Here is a 12500-nt window from a genome sequence, read left to right on the forward strand (position 1 = left end):
TTTGTGTGTTTGTGTGTGGAGTGGAGCAGGACCGTATATGATATTGTGTGTGTGGGGGGGGTGAGGCAGGGTTGTGTATGATATTTTGTGTGTGTGTGTGTGTGTGTGTGTGTGTAAGGGGGCAGGGTTGTGCATGATATTGTGTGCATTTGAAGCAGAGAGGGGTGGAGGGTGAGGTGAAGGTTATACATTACTACATTACATTTTTGTGAACACACACACACACACACACACACACACACACACACACACACACACACACACACACACACACACACACACACACACACACACACACACACACACACACACACACACACACACACACACACACACACACACACAAATACAGCAACCAAAGCCATAGGAGTTAAATAAGGATAGTCTATGTCAGCACCTTAAATGACTCCTGGTCAAGCAGAGAAGCACACTCAGCACATAATGACCTTGTTAGTGACCCACATTCTCTCATCTTACACACACACACACACACACACACACAGAGAGAGAGAGAGAGAGAGAGAGAGAGAGAGAGAGAAGTGATTGCCAGTTCGCTTCACAGCCCGTGTAACTTCATTCATAGCTTCATTCATTGCTTCGACAGAGTGAGACAGTGTCTGTCATCCCATTTACCCACTCCCCATCCCATACCCCCCCCACCACACACACACACACACACACACACACACACACACACACACACACACACACACACACACACACACACACACACACACACACACACACACACACACAGATGACTGCGCCCGTGACGGCTATCTGACTCCCTGTCTAAGGACACACTCACTCACTCACTCTCTCACACACACAAACACACACATACACACACACACACACACACAAAGCAAGGCTCCATTCAAAACATCATAACACACCAATCCTAGACCCAACTACCTACGGTAGGCCATCCACCACTGAATAAAGCAATATTACTATATCATCTTGCAATTTCACAATATAAGAATTACCTGGTCTAAAATATAATATCTCACATCTGAAAACTAATCCACTGTCATTAATACTGGTGATCTGTATCTCTCGGTTCTGCCAAGCCAACACACACACACACACACACCCCTATGAGAGACACACTACTGCCCTGAAACAGAGCGGCCATTCCCACCTGATATTAAGCATCACCACTGCACTGTGCTAAAGTCAGAGAATGATAATAAAAGATATATATCTAAATAAAAACCCAATTCAGCAGCTCAGCCTTCAAGAGTGAGCGCGTCTGAAAAGAGCATGTGCTGGTCTGTGGGTTGACCTTGGTGGAGAAGCAGCAAGGTCACCACATGACGATCGGTTCATTCCCCTAATCTGGTGTTGCCAGTCTTTCAACTATTCACTATTGAGGTATTAAGATACAGCGATTACTGAAGAGAAAGTAGCAAGAGACGATGAGAAAAGAAAATTACCGTGATATAAGCTAATGTGAGCTTCTTCATAATGACGAGATGTACAAGAAGGCAACAGAGTGTTACTTAAATAAAATAAAACACTTTAAATGCTGTCGATTGGCTTCTGTTCTGTGGGCTGTGCAACATTGAGTTTGCCTACTGAAGCTGTAACTCACTACTGCCCACACAAACAGTCATATTAAGTTGTTTTACATCCACTGAGTAAAACAGACAGTTATTTGTCCATAGAGATGCTTTCCATGTTGGCCAACATTTGTGCTACATGTTGAGCCTGCCAGTAGCGGAAAAAAAGGTCTATTTGACATACTGTAAGTCTTGCCCGCCCCATTGACTTTCTATCTGTACAGTAGCCGCCATTAACGTGATTCCCACAACTCTTAGCAGTTTTACGACACAATCCCAAGCTCTATAACGTATCATGCTTTTAAAATAATCCAGGATTTAATAATATGAAGACAGTATATTAGTTACAGCTGGACAAATCAGGCAAGCTGAGCTGGTGGACTGTACCACTACCGAGCGGTGCAAGGGGGGAGGCGGATGGTGGAGTTTTGGGGCGTACCATTGGCGTAGGGTGTCTCGCAGAGGGTGAGGAAGTCCACAATGGGGTAGTCCATCTCCAGCACGGCCGTGCTCTTGCCATGCATCACCGTCAGGCAGGGCCGCCGGCCAACGGTGTCATACGACAGTCCGCCCGAGAGGATTATAAAGGGCTCTCTGCAGAACACACACGCACACACACACACACACACACACACACACACACCAGAGAGATGGTTAGAAGGTCTGTGAGAGAGTGAGTGAGTGAGTGAGTGAGTGAGTGAGTGAGTGTGAAGTGAAGAGTGTGTGTGTGTGTATATGTGAGAGATATTTTTGCAAACAGAGAGCCAGAGCTGAGGGTGTGTGTCTGTGTGACAGCTAAGGGTGTGTATGTGTGTGTGTGTGTGTGTGTGTGTGTGTGTGACAGCTACGTGTGTATGAGAGCATGTGTGTCCCCTCCCTGTGACACAGTGGCTGTACAGAGAGTGCCCCTCTTCCCTGGTAGTGAGTTAGTCATCTTCTGGGATCCTCGGTGCTTTTATCCCATACCTCTGGGACAAAGAGTGTGTGTGTGTGTGTGTGTGTGTGTGTGTGTGTGTGTGTGTGTGTGTGTGTGTGTGTGTGTGTGTGTGTAAGAGAGAGGGAGTCTAGGGAGATTTAAGAGCTGCAGTTGTTCAATCTGACATGCCCTCTCGCCACAAATTATGCTGACTTTACTTTTGCACCGCTCTGGGCCTGTGTGTGTGTGTGTGTGTGTGTGTGTGTGTGTGTGTGTGTGTGTGTGTGTGTGTGGTGTGCATGTGTGTGTGTGTGTGTGTGAGAGAGAGAAAGAAAAAGAGAGAATGTGTGTGTGTGTGTGTGTGTGTGTGTGACACTGAGTGGTGTGTGTGAGTGTGTGTGTGTATACTGTGCCTGTATTCACAGATATATTTGAGACTACCGGTATGTGTGGTAAGATTTGTATTGTCCCTGATTTTCTCCTTCTCCCTCTCTCTCTGTGTGCATGTGTGTGTGTGTGTGTGTGTGTTTGTGTATGCATGTGTGTGCGAGCGTGCGAGTGTGCGAGCGAGCGTGCGTGCATGCGTGTGTGTGTGTGTGCGTGCGTGCATTGGGGAACTCACCCAAGTCGAGTGGTTTTGTACTCCACCTTGAGGATGGGTTTACATGGCTCTGGCTTCTTCCCATCCTTGGGCTGTTTTCCTGGAGAAGACAAAACACACAGTCTCAATATGGAGGGGAGAGAGAGAGAGAGAGAGAGAGAGAGAGAGAGAGAGAGAGAGAGAGAGAACTGTAGGGAGAGAACTAGTGAGGTATGGAGAGATAGTGAGAAGGTGAGAGGTGAATAACACAATCAGTAGGAAAGAGATAAAGACAAAGAGAGAGAGTGAATAAGAGAAAGAGAGAGAGAGAGAGAGTGAATAAGAGAGAGAGGGAGAGAGCTGAAAACACTAAAAATGTAGGAATTGAAAACACATTGAATAGGTGAGAGAGGAGAGGTTGAGAGGGAACACACACACATTGAATGTGAGAGGCAGATAAGGAGAGAGTGGCACATCAAAATGGATAAGCACACATTTCATGAGTTCAGCCGTCTCAATAATCAGTTTATACGGCCAAGGAAAAGCATATTTGACCGGGGAGCTGTCCAGGGTGCTGAAATGCCTAACAGAGAGAGAGAGAGCACTAACATTCCTGCAGATACCGCTTGAGGTACGGGTGATTGCGTAAATCATTTTTAGAAAATGTGGCATGAATCATATTATACAACAAAGTACGATATTTATTTCCTTATAATAGGCATCCTGGCATGTGAATATATATATATATATATATATATATATATATATATAGCTGCCATTATAACAGGGCTGAACAGGTCTGCACTAGAATCAAATTGCGCTGCAGTTATCGAGGTGCAAAAGCAAGCACTGGCTGGTCCCTACGGTTTCGCCTCAACGTGGTCCCCAGGTGTGGAACCCTGTGGCCCCCGAATAACTCTCTCAGCTCTTTTAACACAGCACACCAGGAAAGATGGAGGGAGAGAGAAAGAGATGTAGAGAGAGAGAGAGAGATATTGTGTATGTGTGTGTGTGTGTTTGTGTTTGTGTGTTTGAGAGAGAGATAAAGAGAGGGAGAGGGAGAAAGAGAGATAGAGAGAGAGAGATTTGTGTGTTTGAGAGAGAGAGATAAAGAGAGGGAAAAGGAGAAAGAGAGAGAGATTGTGTGTGTGTGTGTGAAAGAGAGAGAGAGAGAGAAAGGGAGAGAGAGGAGGTGCAGGGAGAGAAACAGAGGGAGACAGTGATATGGTGGTAGAGAGAGAGAGAGAGAGAGAGAGAGAGAGAGAGAGACAGAGAGACAGAGAGACTTTGAGAGAAAAAGAGGAGGTGCAGGGAGAGAGACAGAGGGAGAGGGAGTGAGAAAGGGACAGAGGGAGATGAAGAAAGAGAGAGAGAGAGAGGATTGGGGAAGAGGGGAGTGAGAGGGAGTGTGATGGCAGGGGAAAGAGAGAGAGGGAGAGAGAGAGAGAGAGAGAGAGAGAGAGGGAGGAAACTAGAGGGGGGAGGGGACGTTGCAGTGACATTTGTCCCCTGAGCTGCTGCAGAGACAGGAGGGACATTAGAGCACTTCCCCTCTCTCTCCTGTGTCTGCTCTCTCATCCCACCACACAAGAGCAGTGGAGGGCTGTGTGTGTGTTAATATTGGGACAAAGTGGGCTTTACCTGGGTGAGAATACAAACACACACACACACACACACACACACACACACAACAGACACACACACACACACGCGCGCATGCAGTGCGTGCGAGAGTCACGAAGACACACACACACACAGTTAGTGGGAGAGAGACGAGAAAGCGATTGACAGACAGACACACACACATTCACTCACACACACACACACACACACACACACACACACACGGATACTCGCACTCCAACGTACTCTGGTGAGTTCACTTTAAATCTGATGCAACTCGGTGAAATCGAGGAGAAAAAGGAAACGAGATTTCTCTCGAGAGTTACCTTCCAAAATTTCTTCAGTGAATAGCGGAGGTGTGTGTGCTTGTCTGAGTGTGTGTGTGTGTGTGTGTGTGTGTGTGTGTGTGTGTGTGTGTGTGTGTGTGTGTGTGTGTGTATGTGTGTATGGATGTGGACAGAAAAAAAATCTCCTGAATAGTAGCTCTAAGTAAAGGACGTCCGTGGGCTTGAACCCAAGGGATGAGGCACATGGGTAAGATGTCTACCTTCCCTACCTACCCACTGGAGCCAAATACAAAATTAGCCTTGTCAAATAGAACGCCTACATTTCATCCATTTCAGGGGCTGTTTCACCACCACCACCACTACCATCTTAAAGCTTTTACTCAAAGTGACTTACATTAAAGAAACGTTACCTTAGTTACAGTATAACAAGGTTCCAGTCTACCCAGAGCACCTCAGGGTTAAGTGTCCTGCAGAAGGGCACAACCGTGACAGCTGGAAATGGAGCCCACTAGGAACTAGGAACTAGGAACTAGGCTCTTATATATCTCCTGTCCTATCAAGAGACATACGCTCGTATGCATCTGCTGTCCTATCATCAGACATACGCTCGTATACATCTGCTGTCCTATCATGAGACATACGCTAGTATGCATCTGCCGTCCTATCATCAGACATACGCTCGTATACATCTGCTGTCTTATCATCAGACATCTCGCTCATATACATCTGCTGTCCTATCATATCTGCTGTCCTATCATCAGACATCTCGCTCGTATACATCTGCTGTCCTATCAAGAGACAGACGCTCGTATACATCTGTCCTATCACAAGACATATGCTCGTATACATCTACTGTCTTATCACGAGACATACGCTCTTATACATCTGCTATCTTATCATCAGACATATGCTCGTATACATCTGCTGTCCTATCATGAGACATACGCTCGTATACATCTGCTGTCCTATCACGAGACATACGCTCGTATACATCTGCTGTGCTATCATCAGACATACGCTCGTATACATCTGCTGTCCTATCATCAGACATACGCTCGTATACATCTGCTGTCCTATCATCAGACATACGCTCATATACATCTGCTGTCCTATCCTCAGACATACGCTCGTATACATCTGCTGTCCTATCATCAGACATACAGTATGCTCGTATACATCTGTCCTATCACGAGACATACGCTCGTATACGTCTGCTGTCCTATCATCAGACATACGCTCTTATACATCTGCTGTCCTATCACAAGACATACAGTACGCTCGTATACATCTGCTGTCCTATCATCAGACATACAGTATGCTCGTATACATCTGTCCTATCATCAGACATACGCTCGTATGAATCTGTCCTATCATCAGACATCTCACTCGTCTCTTATCTCTCTCGGGTCTCAGGTCCTTCTGTGAGACAACTCTTTCATGTCTCTCAGAGAGACGGGGTTACAACCTACAAAACTCAGGGAAACAGGAAAAGCCAGGCCCATTTCTGTGCCTGAAGCTCCCAGACATTTTTGACATCATATAATTGGCTATTTTGTATTTTCAAAGTGTGTCTTCGAATCATGGGCCTGCCCATATCTGAGAACACTAGCCTGGCTAGCGCCACCACTTCTCAAATGAGACGTGGTCTGGGAACGTTCATTTTCTCACATTTGAAAAAATGCCCAGATCCGTTCATTGGGCGCCACGGATGTCTATCAAATGCGTCTGTGCATAGCTCATCATCGTCTTGCTTTCCCCCGTGTTCTGTGATTGGTCCCCTATCTGAGGCAAAGATTAGGGCGGCAGTTTCCAGGCTGCCTTAGCAGCGTGAATCAAATCGCACGCAAGGCAGCATGGGAACACCCAGGCTATGGGAAGAACACTTAAATCCTTTAAGATCTGGCGAAGACTTCTGGAATTCTCTATTAATCCATCAAAAATTCATATATGTAAAATGCAATATGTTACTATACGACATCTGGCCTCGATTATGAATATAATCACGCTAAAAGAAGAAATGTACTATGCAATGAATTATGTACATATTTTAATGTAGGAGCAGGATGGCTTAACAGTTGCTTTAGCTCTATAGAGCACAGAGGTCGCATAGCACTCTGACACAGACAGTGTGAGGTCTCGGTAGACAGGCTTTAGTTCTGAAGGGACTTGCACAATTTTCTCAATTACAGGATTTACTTACAACTGCAGTGATAATGGTTTGACATTTCATTCAAAAAGAGCATTTGTTCTGAGGAAACTGCACTGGAAAAGGCCCTTCAGTCTTATGCTAAGTACATGGGTTAATAGTTGATAATTAATATGAAACATGTCATCTTTAATGACACATGAGAGGGATTCGGTGTAAAAAAGATCTTACAGTAGCATTTAGTAGTAGAGCAGTGACTTACACGCAACATGACACAATGACTGAGTACAACCTATGTCCTATGAGAACTCTCTCTCTCTCTTTTTCTCTCTGTCTCTCTCTCTCTTACACACACACACACACACACACACACAGAAACACCTGCCACATACACCCAGCACACAAACGTCATGTCTATCTCTTTCACACACACAGACAGGAACACACATCTCTCTATCTCTATCGCTATCTCTATGTCTCTCACTCTCACTTTCTCCCTCTCATACACACACACACACACACACACACACACACACACACACACACACACACACACACACACACACACACACACACACACACACACACACGTGCCTTCTTGAGCAATGGTTAAGTGCGATTCACACCAGTCCAGAGCACATATGGACTTGTTTACCCTCAACATGATGTAATGTGCTAGCCAAACAGGCCTGTTCAGTTTAGCGCCAGAGTCTGATTAGCATAGGACAGGGAAGCAGGCAGAAATATAAACAGACCTCACCACAGCCTCAAAGCATTCGCAGAGAGCAGCACAAGCCAATGGGCCACAATCAAAGGGAGATACAAAGGGTGTTGAAGGACTGCAACATGGTCTGAATGTTTATCCTCAAATCCAATCAAATCAGGCTCATTGGCCACGTATACTTGCATATACAAGGAATTTGGTCTCGGCTTTTATCCCAACCGTGAATTAGTGAACACACACAGCACACAGCGAGGTGAACACACTAACTCTTGCCTTCAGCCGTGGACGGGTTGGGGATCGAGCCGGCAACCCTCCGGTCATAAGCTCGAAGCCCTGACCAGTAGGCCATGGCTGCCCATCCTGTTTATAGACATGATGAGAACCCAAAACTGCTGGGGCAAAAAAAACAATAAACTTAGATAAAGGGCCATATATTTACTGTATATTAGGAGACCTGTAAAAGTAAAAGTACTCTCCTACTGGTCTGGATATATGTTCCAAAACAGAGACAGAGAGAGAGAGACACACACACACACAGAAAGAGAGAGAGACAGACAGAGGGAACACAAAAGTGTTCTCCTCAACAAAGCAACAGCCTTCACTTCTATCCGTTTCAAAAGCAGCACAAAGATTGCCCTACTTCTTGTCCTAAGCAACAGCAGCAGCAACAACAACAACAGCAACAACAACAACAACAACAACAATACGAAAAGCCTCCAACCAATGCAACTCAGAAGTGCTAAACCAGCCCCTTCTCCTGTCTGGCATGGTGCTGTCCTTGAAAGTAAAGTAGCGCTCTCTGGTAAAGAAGTCCCACTCTTCAAAAACACCCCTGTAGATGCAGGGAGAGAGAGAGAGAGAGGGAGAGAGAGAGAGAGAGAGAGAATGTGAGAGGGAGGGAGAGAGAGAGAGGGAGAGAGAGAGCGAGGGAGGGAGAGAGCGAGACGGAGAGAGAGAGAGAAAGGGAGAGAGAGAGAGAATGAGAGAGGGAGAGAGAGAGGGAGGGAGGGAGATAGAGAGAGAGCGAGGGAGAGAGAGAGAGAGAGAGAGAGAGAGAGAGAGAGAGAGAGAGCGAGAGAGAGGGAATGACAGCCAGTGCACACACAGAACTGCGCTGATCTGAGCTGATCTGGACCCGGCCCGTTCCCCTGAGTCATCTACATTCCTGCTGGATCAATCAAATGCTGGCTCTGTGCACAGGGCTCCAGTGACTCATACAAACACACACACACACACACACACACACACACACACACACACACACACACACACACACACACACACACACACACACACACATCCTTAGATACACACATACACACCCACACATACATACCCTTACACAAACACAACACTAATATAGATAAACACACACACACACACACAGACACACACACACACAGACACACACACACACACACACACACACACACACACACACACACACACAAGCACACCCTTATACACAACAGATAGATTAATAGACAGATAAACACACACACACACACACACACACACACACACACACACACACACACACCCTTGTACACAACAGATAGATTAATAGACAGATAAACACACACACACACACACACACACACACACACACAGTGCCCTCTGTGACTCTAGCAAATGGCAGCAGAGTGGATAAGAGATGAGACTGAGTCACCCCTCTATAGCACCCCCTTAGTCAGTATCCCCCTCACTGCAGCATGAATGAGTGTCACCCAGGACAACGGCAAGAGAAACGGGCAGTTCTGTGCCACATGGCGAACCCACAAACTCATCTGGCCGAGCAACTGGCTGTCATAGTGACACACTGTACACACACACACACACACACACACACACACAAACACAGAGGACCTTGCTGACTAAGTGTTGAATTCAACAGGACTTTAATGGCCAGAGGGATGAGCAGGTGGATGGCAGTACTACAGTGTCTGTCTGCTCAGAGAGCAAAGTATTCCAGCATACTAGATCTGCATAGTACCGCATACTATAAAGGTACGAGCAATAATGCTGCCCACAGCATAGAGCAAAGACCTAGCTTTGCATACTACCATAGAGGTAAGGGGGTACAGTTCACATACTTTTTTGGTAAACCAGCCTACTCATAGCGCTTTAACAGTGCATGTAGTCAGATCTTTCCATAAGACTTGTTGTAACGCTAATAAGCTTAGCCTAGGCTAAATAATGGCAAAATTATTTTTTGATTGAAAACATAACAAATGTGTTGTTGCTTGTGTAACACGGACATCAGCAACTTTCATTCTATACGACCAATCACTTCTCGTGGCTGCTCCCCGTCCTCACGGCTGCAAGTCGTTTGTACTTTAGCGGCATGTTCATCAGGTCCCGGAGCTGCCTGAGCCTCCATGTGAACAATGAATGAAAATGAGCTTATTATCAATTTGCGCGAGTAGGCTATGCTACACACATTTCCTCCCTACACATACAGGCAATGAGCAGCCTTGAATTAATAGTTTTTAATGTATCAGTCAATAATAGGGTACTCGAGACTGCTATACAGTAGTAGGCTATAATTTTCGGGACAATTAGGGCGGAATTCGGGAGAACTGCTTGTATTTCGTGACTGTCTCGAGACGTCTCGAGATTTTTCGAGACGTCTGGTCACCCTATCAAAACCTAGGCTACCACTTTGCTAAACTGCGTGACTGAAGTGCATAGCTGAGCTGTGCCGCTAAACCACGCCGCTAAACAAGCGCATAGCTGAACTGGGGAGCGTACCTATGTTCCCCGGGGCCTATGTTCCCCACTTTGTACGGGGAACTTATTTCCCCAAATAAATATGTATGTATTGTGACCGGGGAACATATAGGACCCTTTTGGGGGAAAACGGGGAACAAAAGGATGACCCCCTGAGGCTGCATCGCTAAACCACACCGCTAAACCACGCCGCTAAACCACGCCGCTAAACCACATCGCTAAACCACGCCGCTAAACCACGCCGCTAAACCACATCGCTAAACCACGCCGCTAAACCACATCGCTAAACCACACCGCTAAACCACACTTCTAAACCACGCCGCTAAACCCCGCCGCTAAACCACGCCGCTAAACCACGCCGCTAAACCACGCCGCTAAACCACATCGCTAAACCACACCGCTAAACCACACCGTTACACCACGCTGCTAAACCACATCGCTAAACCACACCGCTAAACCACACTGCTAAACCACACCGCTAAACCACACCGCTAAACTACTCCGCCAAACCACACTTCTAAACCACACCGCTAAACCACATCGCTAAACCACACTGCCAAACCACATCGCTAAACCACACCTCTAAACCACACTGCTAAACCACATCGCTAAACCACATCACTAAACCACTCTGCTAAACCACATTGCTAAACCACACCGCTAAACCACACCGCTAAACCACACTTCTAAACCTACTGCTCTGCTAAACTGCACAGACTATCTGCACTGTTGTGCCGCACTGCTAAACCGCACATCAATGAAAGTGGATAAAAGCACTGGCTACGTAAATGAATAAAAGCCCACACACTGCACACCTGTAGCCTACAGAGTAGAAGAGAGATTGTCTTTTAGCAGAGGGGAAAACTGCACCTGTGTTCCATCATTTCAACTGGTGGAGCAAAATGCTTCAAACACCAAGGTCATGGGGTTCACGCTCAGAAAAAAAAACACACTAGCACAGTGTTTAAATGTGTATGAGTATGTAGTCTGTGTGTGTGTGTGTGTGTGTGTGTGTGTGTGTGTGTGCGCGTACCGTGCGGAGTGATTGTCTGTTGGGGTCTGGCGGGGTTCTTGATGTTCCAGATGGTGAGAGAGCCATCAGAGTGACTGCAGATAAACTGCTTCCCCTCATGGTGCCAGGACACAGAGTGGATAGCCTGAGAGAGAGAGAGAGGAAGGGAGAGAGAGAGAGAGAGAGAGAGAGAGAGAGAGAGAGAGAGAGAGAGAGAGAGAGAGATGGTGGGAAGAGAGAGAAGAGAGAGAGAGAGAGAGAGAGAGAGAGAGAGAGAGAGAGAGAGAGAGGTGGTGGGGAGCGGTGGTGGGGAGAGAGAGAGAGAGCGAGAAGGAGGGTAGGAGTGATAGAGGGAAAGACATAAAGAGAGAGAGGGAGAGGGGGCATGTACAGAGAGAACAGCAGAGAGGTTAAACATTTCTTCATGTCTTCATGTCTTAAAACACAATTTTAACATTATGACAAATGAACATTCAAACCTATAACTAACAACGGGATTAGTAAGAACGAGAGAAGAAAAAACAGATAGGGAGAAAGAGAAAGATGGAGAGAGGGAGAAAGAGAGAGATCAAACATTCCTTTATTAAACCATCATCTAAATGCACCACCCATCTATTTTACACCACTAGGATGAACCATTAGCATCTCCAACCAACATGAGAGAGGGATAGAGAGAGGGAGGGATGTAGAGAGAGGATAGACAGGGAGATGGAGGATGAGAAAAGAGGTAGAGAGAGGAAAGAGGGAGACAGAGAGGGAAAGGCAGAGGGACAGAGAGACTGGGAGTGTGACGGAGAGAGAAAGGGAGGAGGAGGGAGGAAGAGAAAGAGAGAGGGAGGCAGAGAGGAAGAGGAGGAGGAGGAGGAGACGACTGTGTTTTGAAATCAGGTGATCGTGCATCACCAAACTGAAAGCTG

At 46.4% G+C, this 12500-nt stretch overlaps 1 protein-coding gene across 1 annotated transcript in view; it reads right to left on the bottom strand.

The window, feature by feature from the left end:
- stxbp5a (syntaxin binding protein 5a (tomosyn)) overlaps positions 1-12500 on the bottom strand; it is a 108672-nt gene that overhangs the window by 35455 nt on the left and 60717 nt on the right. Inside the window, exons 8-10 of the mRNA XM_062550893.1 lie at positions 11605-11728; positions 3104-3182; positions 2005-2159 (exon numbers count right to left, since the gene is read on the bottom strand). Coding sequence (XP_062406877.1) covers positions 2005-2159; positions 3104-3182; positions 11605-11728 — 358 coding nt within the window. The remainder of the gene's footprint in view (positions 1-2004; positions 2160-3103; positions 3183-11604; positions 11729-12500) is intronic.

The sequence above is a fragment of the Sardina pilchardus genome, chromosome 12 (genome assembly GCF_963854185.1).
Source record: "Sardina pilchardus chromosome 12, fSarPil1.1, whole genome shotgun sequence".
Lineage (NCBI taxonomy): Eukaryota > Metazoa > Chordata > Actinopteri > Clupeiformes > Clupeidae > Sardina > Sardina pilchardus.